At 39.8% G+C, this 14,974-nt stretch overlaps 1 protein-coding gene across 1 annotated transcript in view; it reads right to left on the bottom strand.

Moving 5' to 3' along the window:
* The window catches only part of LOC107729430 (SH3 and multiple ankyrin repeat domains protein 1-like), a 121,545-nt gene that overhangs the window by 14,012 nt on the left and 92,559 nt on the right, over positions 1 to 14,974 (bottom strand). The window contains 4 exon segments of the mRNA XM_016539916.1: positions 1,888 to 1,968; positions 2,071 to 2,206; positions 2,343 to 2,467; positions 3,437 to 3,519. Coding sequence (XP_016395402.1) covers positions 1,888 to 1,968; positions 2,071 to 2,206; positions 2,343 to 2,467; positions 3,437 to 3,519 — 425 coding nt within the window.

The raw sequence follows: 14,974 nt of genomic DNA, 5'->3' as shown, positions 1-14,974 counted from the left end.
GCACATACTGTGCCTCTCTAGCAATGCCCACTGCCCGCTGCGTTACTACAGCAACACACGCAGCACTCAGAAACCTGTTTCTCTGAGAGCCAGAGGTGTGTGACTACAAGGGAGGTGGTTTAGATTGAGGTTTAGGGTTAAAGCTAACAGGGGTTGCAGGTGTAGGATTGAGGGATAAGGTGGAAGGCGGGGGATATAAGGGTTGGGAGGGGACAGTTTTTGGGGGGTTACCTGTAGTGGGGGTGCTGGTAGTGACAGTGTGGAACTTCTGAAAGAACAGTGAAAGAACATTCTTAATGCTCTCTCTCTCTCTTCCTCTCTATCTCTATGCCATCCAGTTCAAACACTTCCCTCCATCCTTTCTACTTCTTTCAGTGTATGCCTGTGATAGTTTTTTCTCCCATTCACTCTCTCTTCTTCCACCCCTCCCCCTTCTGACCGTTCAAACTATTCTATTTGGCTCTTTCATCCTCTCTTGAATTTCTCTCCTCACTGTCCTCTCTCTCTCTAAACCTTCTGGTTCTGTCCTCTAGTGCAGTGATTCCCAGCCGAGGGTATGCGAACCCCAGGGGTTACATAAGCAGGAAGTACTTAAAAGATTTTGTTTTTTGCTAAACCCATATGATAGAAATTACTCCTTAAAATATTAGGGCTGCTAATAGATTAAAATAATTGTTTACACATGATTTGGATGATTTGGTTTGTACTTTTTGTATGTTATAATGCTAAATACACTACTGTTCAATTTTTTTTTTTAATACTTTTAATACTTTTATACTATAAGGATGCATTACATTGGTCAAAAATGACAGTAAGACAAATACTTTTACAAAAGATTTCCATTTCAAATAAATGCTGTTCTTTTGTACTTCCTATTCATTAAATAGCCCTGAAAAAATGACACATTTTTCCCTCACACAAATGCTTGATTCCTTAACTTTATTTATAACTAGATGTATGACAGCAAAATGTTTTCAACACTGATAATAATAAGAAATGTTTCTTGAGCAGCAAATCAGTATATGTGACCCTGGACCACAAAACCAGTCTTAAGTCGCTGGGATATATTTGAAGCAATAGCCAAAAATACAGTGTACAAAGGGTCAAAATTATTGATTTTTCTTTTATGCCAAATTAGGATATTAAGTAAAAATCATGTTCCATGAAGATATTTTGTAAATTTCCTACTGTAAATATATTAAAACTTAATTTTTGATTAGTAATATGCATTGCTAAGAACTTCATTTGGACAACTTTAAAGACGATTTTCTCAATATTTTGATTTTTTTTGCACCCTCAGATTCCAGATTTTCAAATAGTTGTATCTCGACCAAATATTGTCCTATCTTAACAATTTTGTTCAGCTTTCAGGTGATGTATAAATCTCAATTTCAAAAAATTGACCCTTATGACTGGTTTTATGGTCCAGGGTCACATATTAGAATGATTTCTGAAGGATCATGTGACACTGAAGACTGGAGTAATGACTGCTGAAATTCACCTTCGCTTAATTAGTTATTGAAAACAGAAACAGCTATTTTAAAATGTTATAATGCTTTACAATATTCATGTTTTTACTGTATTTTGATCAAATAAATGCAGCCTTGACAAGCATATGACATTTCTTTAAAAAATATTCCTGATGAGCCCAAGCTTTTGAACAGTAGAGTATGTACTACATAGACAGAGGCAGATTTCTACGTCACTTGATAGAATGATCACTGTAAATCATATCCAGCATAATATGAATTCAAATGAAACATTTCTGGTTTGTGCTGATTAAGGGGTAATTGAGCCGTTGTGAGGGGGCTGTACGGGTCAAAAAAGGTTGGGAAACACTGCACTTTTTCCCCCCATGCTTCTGTCCTCTCATTTCCCACATCTTACCCATCTCTTCCAGCTCTGATGTCATGGATTTGGAGCGCAGAGCGATAGCCGGTGTGCTCAGCCTTTTACTCTGCTGTGGGACTGTATGGAGAGAGAGAGAGAGAGAAAGAGTGTCACCGGTGTCCGATGATGATCATCATGTAACACTTGTGTGTCTCTGCTGTGTGAATTTGTATCTCTTACTTTTCTTTCGGACCCCTTCCTCCATATCAGGGTTCCGGGTAACCATGACAACCTTGACCATGAGGCTGTTGCCGCCTTGCCTGATCATATTGACCACCTGCCTGTGTCCCACCTTAACCACATTCTGACCATTCACCTGGAAAAGAGAAAGAAACAATATACAGAAAGATACAGAGAGACCTTGAGTAATGAGGACACTTCTAGAGAGACTTGAAGGAATGACAAAGAGGGAAGAACAGAATATAAGTTCCATGATGCAGTTCTGCAGACACCTCGATAAGGAAGTCTCCCATTCGCAGACCAGCTCTCCAAGCCACGCCACCCTCGTCGACAGACTCAAGGTACTGCAGTGCTGGAAAGGCTGGGGTGGGAGTGAACTCTTCTATAGGGGTCTGAGCTACAAAGAGAGGACATTTATATAATCAGTGTAGCGTGCCTTTCCAGAATGTTCTATTGAGGTTGACAATACATGGACAATAATGAGAAAACACGAGAAAATGAAAAAGAAAAGATGAACAGTGATAAAAGATCGTGTCAAATGTTCTCATTCCAGTTCTGGAACGCATCAGTATAAATGTGTGCGTAAGAGATAAAGAGCAAGAGTGAATGTGCCCTCTTATGCAGTGTGTGAATTATTCAATGACTTTCAGGGGGGTCGATTTATTAAAAGATTTTTTGCCAGTAGTTTTTGGAGCAGTCTTTTTTGGGTAATGTCACACAACTGTTTTTTGTCACCCCAAGCCATCGACTTTAATAACAAAAACAGAGATTTTTAGGGTGTAAACACGGCACTTTAAATTCTGGGACTTTCTAAACATATGCATTCATTATCAGGAGCACAACACAAACTGCTTGCATACAGTTTAATTACAGCCAAGACGTTACTACTGTTGTTCTGGAAAAAAAAAGGAGTGTCTCTCATGTAAGCTATGGCTTGGAGAGATGATTTCTACTTTACATTTGGAACAAATTAGGTACTACCTGAAGGGAAAATTTGAGCAGTTTAACAAAATCTAGCACCCGTTTCTCTACGGAGTAATGCATCATTTGTTAATATTAATAAAATATTTTAATATTTTTTCATCATACTTTACAATTTAATGCAAACAGGTCTGGTAAGGAATGGTTTGTGATGTTTTTTTTTCTTCTCTTTTCTAATTTTGATTGTGACGAAATATGTAAGATTGCAAATTCATCTTCAAAATCTTTGTCTTTCAATAAAACTTACTTGACAAAGTGATATATGATCCTGTTAATGAGTGTCTATTTACTGCATAATGACAAATCTGTGATCTAACTTTGTGGCTAATGAAATGCTGAAACATAAATTATTATATAAATAAAATATTATGCACCCTGCACTTACCCTTGGCTCCTCTCAGCACAAAGCCAAAACCTTCATTGTCTTTTTTCTGCAGGAGGACTGTCTTCTCCTTGATTATATAGTCACTGAAAGAAAGAAAGAAAGATTTTGGGGTAGAAGAGGCAGATAAAAGAGGACAGAAGACATGGTAAATATCTCCACTGCATCAGGAAAACACTTAAACCCTGAACAAGCTATTGAGTGAAGGAGGTGGAGGGGGGAGGGTCAGAGGCCAGAGAAAAGCGGAGTTCAGTGTATGAACCATAGACTGTATAAAAACAGGTATGAAAGCATACATTACAGGACAGCCTGTACTGACTCTTTAAAGGTGAAGTGTGCAATTTGTTTTCATTGCTAAAATTCTTCTATGCCAGTTTAATGTGCTTTTCATTAGTGGGGTTGGCACAGATGTCACATATGAATGAAAAAAATATACTTAAAATTTTTTCGTCTGCAATGTTGCTTCTAAAAGCTGTTTTTTTTTTTATGGTTATTTCAACTACACGCTGAAATTACCTAACTAAAAAATACCTAAAAACCAAGCTCGGCTCAAAATTTTTACAATATTTCCAAATAGCAATATGCAAGATGAAAACATACAGCTTTGTTTTAAAATTAAAACAGTGCCATATAATAACTTTTCCTTTAATTTTCTAAAATATTTAAATATTTAAATATATGTCCTCTCAGTAAGATTTTTAAGAGTGTTTTACAAAAGGTTTCTATTTCAAATAAATGCTGTTCTTTTGAATTTTCTATTTCACAACAATGTATCACTGTTTCCACAAAACATTAACATAACTGTTTATAACATGGCACAACTGCATGTTTTCAACATTGATAAACAAATGTTTGAGCACCAAAATCAGCATATTAGAATTATTTCTGAAGACTGAAGTAATGACTTCTGAAAATTCAGCTTTGCTATCATAATTCTATCAAATTATATTTTAAAATCTATTAAAATAGAAAACACTATTTAAATTTAATATTAAATATAAAATTATAAAATTATAATCATATTTCACAATATTACAGTTTTTACTGTATTTTTCATCCAATAAATGCAGCCATGGTGAGCATAAGAGACTTCTTTCAAAACATTTTAAATATCTAACTGACCCAAATTGAATGGTAAGGTAAGTTTAATACATATATCATACAAGTAAGCCATTGGTTGTAGCTGAAAGTTGAAAGCTGTCCCACTAGTGGTTTCCATTCACAGCAGAGCCCATCTGACTGACACCACAGCTTTGTTTACAATACTCTGGCATCCATGCTCTTGCGTCAACAAGTGCACTGCAGTTCAGAACACAATATCCCCATCCTTCAGCTCTGTGTTCAGGAGACTTAACCCACTGTATCCTTTCACTGCCCCAGGACCAGAGGAGAGGGACTAGGGGGATGGACTGAGTCGATGCAAAACACAACGGCAGGTCAGACCACACACGGCCATTCTCCTGCTGTAAACAGTGTTACAAGCACAATTTGGCGGGAAACCAGTGACAGAGGCTTGATTTGAAGGCTGTCTGAAGTTCATCCATCGAACAAACCTTCACGACATTGTGCCAATTTTGAATGGAGCTCAAATGTCAAACAGCAGAAGACGGGGCAGGACAAGTTCATCCACTGCAATATCACGATCATGTTGTCCTGTAGTTAGGAAAGAGACTGCAGATCTTCTATGTGATGTTTGTATGTGCAATGGGCACTGTAAGTGAGATGTTGGCGGTTGCCTGAGCAACGGCCAGAACTGGATATAGGAACTAGCCAGACTAATATGTAGACATGCACAGTGAGTGATACAGTACACACACTTGGCAGCCATATTGAACAGAATTAGTCATTCAGCATTCCAATGTTCACCTCGAAGGGATCTCAACAAAACACCCAAGCATAATGTTTTCCAAGTCAAACCAGTGTAAGCTGGGCCAAGTACATAACTGGCCACAGCAAGAATATAAAAAAATGGCAAAAGCCTGGTTGTTATGTCAGAGATCATGTCTATATTTAGGCAAAGGACTGTTTGCTCGGAATAGTAAAAGGTGAGGCAATGTAATCTCAATGCCTCATTCAATGATTTGCAGAGGTAGTGAATATTTGACACAGAATCCACAGAATTGTGAGATCTATATTTTATAAATATATACAGAGTTCTGGCATTAAACTCTAGATGGCGCAGTCCGATAGGTCTAACTCAATCTGACCTAATGACATCATTATCACATGGCACAGCTGATTGGTTCTCTCCTGTATCGGTAGCCAATGAGCTGCTGCTCAACATTCAAATATATGACTAGTGCTTGCCATAGCAGTTGCAGCTTGCTTCTGAAACTCTTCACCTTCCCCAGCTCCACCTGTATAGATCTGCTACGAGGTGATTCATGTATGCTATATGGGGGTTATTTCATGTATGTTATATTTGCAGCAGCACTATTTCTTACATGCTCACAGCAGCATGTTGTGGATGTATTAGCAGTAGCAAGTCTCGGTACTTCCACTGCCGCAGCAGAGTAGCAGATCTATTCCGCCAAGACCAAATACATTAACATTATCATGTACATTACCATGCCAACAAGAGAGTTGTCATGATATATATATATATAGAATACTCATTACTTAAACATATCAGAAAAAACACAATTATATTTTATATTTAAATATATACACACACACACACATATATATATATATATTTACATTATGATCTTTTCACATGATGAACAGTCTACCACAAAAATATGCCATTCATAATTTGCAATACATTTTATTGTTGGTGGGGCTAGTGAAAGTGATTATAAGGCATGTAAAAATCTTTATGTAAATAGAAAAATCCTCACAAACCCTAGTTGTGCCCCATTTGTCTTTATGCATTATTCTATGCTATTTTGTAGTATAAAAACCATAGCGTGTTCACACTGAAAACTTAAAAAAACAAAAAACTAAGTGTGGAATTTTGAACACTTCATGCACTCAACTGTTGCAGTTTTCATTATATAGAGTCCTTTATCAGATTTCAAAATTGGATGATAAATAGGCTACATGTAAAATTCATACACTAGACTAGACAGTTGAATACACTGCATAAGTGCACTGTGTATAGTATGTCAATTGGGACACAACTCATATGTTTATGCTTCTTAATGAGTGTATACGGGACTCCAGAATGATTCACGAGCAGTTCAGTCATTATAACACTCACTGTCATTCAGTCTCTGCTCTGATATATTTGTGAATGTGTGAAGTCAGTAGTCAGTTATGCTGATACTTAGATGGTATAGGTTTCAGTAAGTTAGATGAGTCAGTTACTATGTTAGTGAGTTAGTGTGATTGTTTGTCCAACAGTGTCTCTGCTAGTCCATGAGTCATATGGCCAGTGATTTCATGAATCATGTGCAGCAGCTCTGATAAACGCCATCAGAAACGCTGCCTTCATGCTATACAGCTCCAAACCCAGATGCTGCAGGTGTGCATGTACAGCCCAGAGCCATGTGTCTCCTTTCATCCAAGATGAAGTGTTTTGGGGAATCTTAATGTGATAGTGGCATTAAAGCAGGTCAGTGTAAGAGAGATTCAGGCCAGTGTTGCGCTCGTGTTGTTAATGCACTACCACAGTTTGTGGGCTTGTTCAGTAGCAGTTGTGCAAGTGGGAAACAACCAAGCAAGCACACACAGACTCACAATCGAGTCCGCACAGGGACATATATTAGTAAGTGAACGTGTGAGTGTATTGAACTACATTATGTCACTCTCCTAGAATGCCCTTGGGTGCCCCGGGTTGAAAACCATGAAAATGAAAAGCCTGAACAGTGGTGTAGGATTTCAGGTATGGCAATTTTAAAATACTGCAAGTTCTACATTCACAATGCAATAAATTCCTGCATACATTTATTTACTACAGAAGAGAGCAAATTAATCCACAGAAATGAACAAAACTAAACGAATTATGCACTGAAAAAAATGTTTCCCTAAGGGCAAGTTATTTATTTTTCATTGGCTCAAGTTAAAAAATATAGATGTGAATCATTACCCTACATTTTTTTAATTGGATGAATGAAACATTTTTTTCAGTGTGTTAATTAAATGAATTATTTTAAATCATTTTGAGTTTAGTGAGCCTGCAAATCTTGGTATTACTTACACAGTAAAGGAAGTGCCTTTTTTGTGTTAACGTCTGTTAAAACTGTTAAGTTTGCAACATGGCAGGTAAAATATTTTGTAATAAAGGACACAACTAGACCAAGCCTGTACACTGCCAAACTTCGCCTCAAAACAGTTAGTATAAAGGGAGGACTAAGAGGGCAAAAGTTAATACCATGTGTTTAGCAATTATGTGTAATATATGCATACAGTGCCCTCCATAAATATTGGAACAGTAAAGACAAAATTGCTCTGTTTGCTGTGGAGTCAAGACATTTGCAAATATGATTAAAAGATGAATATGAAACAAAACTACAGAATGTCACATTTTATTATTAGCTGTTTCAACACATAAATGTTTTACCAAATAAAAAGGATAGCACTTTTAGTGTTCATCCCACTATCTGATGTGGGCACAAGTATTGGAACAGTTGAACTTAAAGGTGGGGTATGTATTTTTTGAAAAACGCTTTAGAAAACTGAGTCGGGCCGAGTTCCTTGTAGCCAATCAGCAGTAAGGGGCGTGTCTACTCATGATGTGGAGGAGAGAGCGCACAGTGCACAGGACGGACATTAGCCGAGCGGAGAGACGACAGAAAGATAGAGATGGTGGATAAAAAACAAAAGAGGAAAACGTCTGCGGAACAAAAGAAGGCTTACGTTAAGGCAAGAAGTAGGACCCGTGTAAATTTTGGATCAGCTTTCCAGTGCTCAAGGAGCGGGAAGGCCTGTGATCGGATGCAGAGGTTGCTTTGATTCTTCTCGATAGGTGAGTAACATTGGTTTTGCTTTGTTTCAAAGAACTAATATATGCTGGCTTTTGCTTGAATATGCTCGTGTGTCATGTTCGCTTGTTTGTTCATCTGCAATCGTATTGTCGTTCCCTTCAGCTATGATAAAGACACATTCATTTCCACACCCTATAAGCCTGGAGCGTCTAAACCTCCTCCACTGTCTGTTTCAAGCATCAGCTCCTAAAGTGTGTCCAAAAAGATAATATGTTTAATACAGCAGATAATAATACAGCAGATTCCGCCATAATCGTTGCCTGGGTTGCGTACGTATGTGTGGGGCGGAGCTATCAAAATAGGGGCGAGACCCTTTTGGGGTAGGGGCGTGTTTGTTTTGGTGATTTGAAATATCAACATTGGCTACCAGATCACTTACCCCACCTTTAAGGCAGATGTAAAATATTAAAAGCTATTATTTTGTTGCAGATCCCTTGCGTGCAATCAGAGCAGTGAGTCTGCTACCCATAGACATGGCCAGACTCTTGGTCTTATCCTTTGAAATGCTTTTCCTAGCTTTTAATGCAGCCAATTCCAACTGTTGCTTGTTTTGGGGAGTTTCTGCCTTTAGTCTCCGCTTAAGCTGGTGAAATTCATGTTCAATCAGATTTAAATCTGGGCATTGACTTGGGCAATCTAAGACTTTGCATTTTTTTGCCCTGATAAAGTCCTTGACTGAACTGGCAGGGTGTTTTGGGTCATTGTCCCGATGCAATATGTAGCGCTTTCTGATGAGTCTGGTGGCATTTTCTTGAATATTGGTAGCCAAGATGGTTTTGTACCCTTCCAAATTCATCCTGCTACTGTCATCATACATTAAGTCATCATTAAAATTGAGAGGGCCTGTTCCAGAGACAGCCATGCATGCCCATGCCATGACACCACCTCCACCATGGTTTACAGATGAGGCTGTATGCTTAGGATCATTTGCAGTTCCCTTTTGTCTCCACACTTTTGCTTTCCCATCACTTAGATAACGGTTAATCTTTGTCTCATCTGTTCATAAAACTCTGTTCCAAAACTCTACTGGCTTTTGCAAACTCTAATCTTGCCTTTCTAGTTTTGGTTCTTGCCAGAGGTTTGCATCTTGCTGTGTAGCATCTGTAGTTCTGTGTCAAAGTCTCCTGTGGACAGTAGATTGTCTGAGCATCACCCCAGCTTTCTGGAGGTTGTTGGTGATTTTACAGACCCACATTTTAGGGTTAATTTTCACAGCTTTTATGATTTGCCTGTCATCAACTGCTGTTGTTTTTCTCAGCTGATCAGGTTGTTGTTGGTTGCTGATGTCTCCGGTGGTTTCCAAACTCTTGATTTCTTCATGCCCTTTGTTTTTGCCATAGCTCTAATTAAGTTCCTCTTTTCTTTTAGCAGCCAAATTGCTTGCTTTTCTCTCAAAGTCAGCCCCCTCGTCTTCATCCTGGTTTGTGTGTGTCATCATCGAATGCAAGACTCAGAATGCAAAAGCAATGGATGTAACTGATACGACACATTCCCTGCTTTTAATGCAGACACTTTTATCCAAAGCGACTTACAAATGAGGACAATGGAAGCTATCAAAATCAACAAAAGAGCAATGATTCGCAAGTGCTATCACAAGTCTCAGTTAGCTTAACGCAGTACACATAGCAAGGTTTTTTTTTATTCTATAATAAATAAAAAGAAAACAGATAGAACAGAAAAAAGAATAGAGAAGCTAGTGTTAGTGTTTTTTTCTAAGAAAACAATCAGTTAGTAAATTAATAGAGTGCAAGTCTAAAAGGGGCCAGTTTTTTTAAAGAATAGAATTAGAATGGAGAGTGCTAGAGTTAGAGGGTCAAATAAATATGGAAGAGATGTGTTTTTACCCAATTCTTGAAGATGGCTAAGGACTCAGCTGCTCGGATTGAGTCGGGCAGGTCATTCCACCATATATATATACAGTATATATATATATATATATATATATATATATATATATACACAAACGCACACAAATTATGAAAATATGGCCTATCTATCTATCTATCTATCTATCTATCTATATGAGCTATATGTAAAAAAAAATTTCAAGTAATATTGTCACTTTGAAGCCTGATTGCCTGTGTTGCAAGTTTGTTTGCACTCTAAGTCTGTGTGAGAGCTTCTGTGTGTGTGTCCAGTGTAGTGCTGGGCGGTATGACCAAAAATTTATATCACGGTATTTTTCTAAATTATACCGGTTTCACGGTACATGATGGTATTTTTCTTCATGCATGACCGGGTGTTAACCATATTTTCTACTGATTGAGAGAGGAAATACTGCAGTATATTGACTTAGAATGCCCTATTTTACTGTCATGAGGAGTGAATATTGTCAAAAAATACCACACTAAATAGTGACTAAACACGACCCCTTTTAATACATGTTAACCAGGAGTCACTCTCATTTATAATCACGGCATCGTCTGATAAAATCAACATGCATCTACACTAAAGAGTGGCTATGCGGTTGTTTTGGCTATATTACTTTTTTGTCTCATGCAGCGCACTGCCTGCGTCTGAGTAACAAACTAAAAAAAACAACAAACAAAAAAGTGCATGTGATATTAACAGACGAACTATGCTCATATTTATAATTTCGGTGAGTTCGGTAATTTCAACAATCAATGAGTGACAGGTGCTTGGAAACGCTGTTTTGTACTCATTTATTGACGAGCTGGCTGCGGTGCGGCCAACTGAATGCGCTGCTTCTCTGCCGCTCACTGCACAGAACAGACGCCGAGAGAGGCGACACTTCTCCGGGAAAGTCAGACCTCACGTTCGCGGGACAGCACTGGCGAAATCCTCCAACTGAACCATAGCTAAGGTTTATCCAAAAAAGTCGCTAGGTTTGTCAGTATGAATATTCTATGGAAAAAAGCCGCTAAAAGGGTCTGAAAGTTGCTAAATCTAGTGCTAAAGTCGCACTCGTGTGTGAGACGCGGGAGCTGATGGCAGGGGCGGTGGATATTTGTGGCGGTCAATGTGGATATTGTGGATGAGTTCTTCTGTCATCACGTTCTATTAGCGCTTCAGTTTCGGAACTTTCACGCTTAGTAACACATACAGCTGTTCCCTCACCACAGTGCAACAGTGAAAAGGGACCCCTTTCAAACAGTGTAGCGTTCAGAACGTTGTTTTAACTATTGCGGTATTTTAAAAATTCATATCATAACAAAAATAAACACCGGTATTCGGTATGAACCGGTATACCGCCCAGCACTAGTCCAGTGCCAGTCAGGTGCTGGTGAGATATTGTTTAAACTGTACCATACTGTACCCACATGCTGATAGTCACACTGTACACAGGCTCAGCCCTCAACCCACTCCATCTGTTCATTTCTCTCTCTCTCTTTCCTTGAATGCTTCCGAACTCCATCCTCCATCTAAAAGCCAAATGTAAAAGCTTTCAGTGAACCTCTTAAAGACCACGAACCCGAGGCCAGGGGGTCACTCATATCTCCCCATCAACTCTTTCAGTAACTCCTCTGTGTGTCACCTCCTACCCTGCTTTCTATCTCAGCCCTCTCTTCTCTCCAACAGTCCGTCCGCACTCCTCCTCACATATCTTCCATCGCGCCTGCACAGAAGGATGCCAACGGTGGCCATTCTCCATATCACCCACTCATCCCTGCCCAGATCGAAAACAAGCCAGGAATGAATTGATGTACAGAAAGTGATGGTCTCGCTTCAAGTTGGCACTCCCTTTTTAAAGTTACAGACATCTCACACCCCGCCCGAACCTCTCTGCCACACACACTTCTCGTCGTCCCCTCTCTCTCTCTCTCTTTGACGTTTTGGGTATTAGGTTCATCCTATGAAGTGAGTGACATGGACAGTTTATACAGTAGCCACATCCGTGACTGCTGTACATATGGTGAAGACTCAACGTACAACTATTAAGACGTTACACAATCTTCATAGTGACAAACCAACACCCAGCCACATTGCAGGGACCGTAACACACCACGGTTGTATTTGTCCAACTTAATGAGAGTTTCAGGTCTAATAAGAGCCAAAACATGATAACATCAGTGCACAAAAACAACGCCAAGCGGACACTGTACGAGATCAGCACCACATCCACAATAAACGCAGCAGGGGTTACGAGAAACCAGCACAAACGTGATCATTCTTAATTTCTTGAATGTACACATGCAAATCACACACACACCCGACAGAAGAACCCAACAGCATCAATCCCTTCCAGTGAAGCGTACTCCTCTAAATAAGCAGCTAACAGAGCCCAGCACATTCTCTCTCCGTCCCACACGCTCGCACGCGCAGAAACACACACTGGTTTAGCATTCTGTCCATCAGAGCAGCAGTGTATCTGGCTGGAGGCAGACATTGTATTCTGCGGCCGTTAACAGAGAGACAGAAGCTGCGTTTCACACACACGCGCACACACACACATGCATGCATGCAGCGGTGGAGACGCGCTACGCTGGCTAATGCGCGAGCGAGTGCTCACTCTTCCGCACATAGACACACGCACACGTCCGAACGCACGCACACACGCGTGCATTGCAACACATCCCTGCCTGTCGATCCACTCCATCACTCCGGCTCGTTCCTTGCACACATGCGGCACTCTCTCTAGCCCACCTCCCTCCCTCCCTACCCACCATGAGAAAAACATGAAAACAGCCAGTACCTGTACATGAACCAGCGAGATCCGTGCGAGGGGAGGAGAGGAGGAGAGAGAGACGGAGAGAGTGAGAACGAGGGCCTAGCTCTCCCAACCCTTTCATACTTAAGACGGTGAGAGCGAGAGAGAGAGAGAGCGATGGTTCACTGTGACTGCGACAGAGGAGGAGGGAGAGCGAGCGAGGCATGGAGAAAGAAAGAGAGAGGGAGGGAGGGCAAGATAGAGGGACAGAGAGAGAGAATGTGTGATTGGAAGACATGGTTTAGCATGAAAGTGGAGAGAAATGAGGTAATTTGATGAAGGGAGAGAGGGAGAGAGAGAGGGGCTTGAGGTGACTGGGTTTGTTTGCTGACCAGCTAATGCATGCATTGAATGTAAAGGACGCTAAGAGTTCACACAGGAAGCGTTTCAGCGTTTTAATAAAGCTAGGAACAAATCGCAGGTGTCTTGAGACATGTTGGTACAGTATTTGAACTGTTTTAACACATCATTGCGGCTCAAAAATGCAACAGCGCTCATGGCGTGAGACGCTTAAAAAACAGCAAAGTGCACCTTAACGGTCGCAAGCATTCATCTAGTGCATGTTTAGATAGAAAAAAATAAAAAGCACATGGCTAATGCGCGCATACGCACACCTGCTGCGGTATAGGAGATCAAACCGTTGGGAAGGTGCAATTGAAATGCCAAGCACCAGTTTCACTAGGGCAAGATAACTGTCACACACTCATCTGTCTCTCTTTTACTCCTCCCTCTCATGTACACATCTGCTTCTTCCTCTCTTCTTCAGCAACCATGTGAGTTGAACAGAGCATGTTTCTATCACTGCCTCCACTAGTCACTGTTTTCCCATTCATAAAACTGCCAGCAGCCTTTGAGAGGTAGAGAGAGACAAGGAAAGAACGAGAGAGATAGAGATAGAGCACTCTCTAGTGCTCTTGTCGGGTAGCCGTAGAGCACTACAGCTCTGAACCACCATCCGCCTATTACATCATCAATATCGCCAGCTACTGAATGAACATGTGTTTTTTATTTATTTCTATTTTCAATGCTGTTGCCTGTGGTCCCACCTGATTCACAATCTCCGGATTCATTGTACACCTACTGACACATGATATAGCAGTCTGAGGGACTGTGATGTCTGGATTTTTTTGTAATTTTGTAAATACAAAAAAAAAAAAGTAAAGACAGCATAAGTGTGAGTTTACAGACTCATGTAACAAACACTAGGATAAATATTGTTTTAGTATTAGCCATATTAAAATGAATTTGCAGCAAAACCTCTGAGATTGAATAAACACACATGCTAACTTTACTCAATTAAATGGTTAGCTGCATTTTATTATGTGCATCTAACATGTGCATCTCCCCTGCTGTTATGACCAAACACCCAACCAATTTTCAGCATGCAGTCCATAGGTTGAGGACAACTGATCTAAACCATCCACAATGCAAGTCCACTACCATTCAATAGTTTGGGGTTGGTAAGATTTTTATTTTATTTTTTAAAGAACTCCAGTCTTCACAAATCATTCTAATATGCTGATTTGCTGCTCAAGAAACATTTCTTATTATTATCAATATTAAAAACAGCAATATTTTTGTGGAAACCATGATTTATTTGAAACAATTTGCTTGTAAAATTATAAATATATAGTTCAGTCGTGAAACTCTAGATGGCGCAGGCGACGGGTTGTTAACGTAACCGATGATATTCAGAGAGTTAAACGACTTGGCACAAGCTGATTGGTTCATGTTGCATATGCAGCCAATGAGCTTACTGCCTTGCATTTATATGGCTGGTTATTATTCGCGTGAGGAGTAATTACTAAGCATGTATTGTTCATATAACAGCAGTGGCATCAGCAGCAGCAGCAAGCACTTTCCCTAGTTCATGTATGTGAGAACACAACGTCAAGCGTTGCGGATTTTAGAACAGTAAAGTGAATTGGGGATTACCTTATTTGC

Source organism: Sinocyclocheilus rhinocerous, unplaced genomic scaffold (assembly GCF_001515625.1).
Source record: "Sinocyclocheilus rhinocerous isolate Xijiao unplaced genomic scaffold, SAMN03320098_v1.1 scaffold697, whole genome shotgun sequence".
NCBI lineage: Eukaryota > Metazoa > Chordata > Actinopteri > Cypriniformes > Cyprinidae > Sinocyclocheilus > Sinocyclocheilus rhinocerous.
This window is presented reverse-complemented; position numbering and strand designations above follow the sequence as displayed.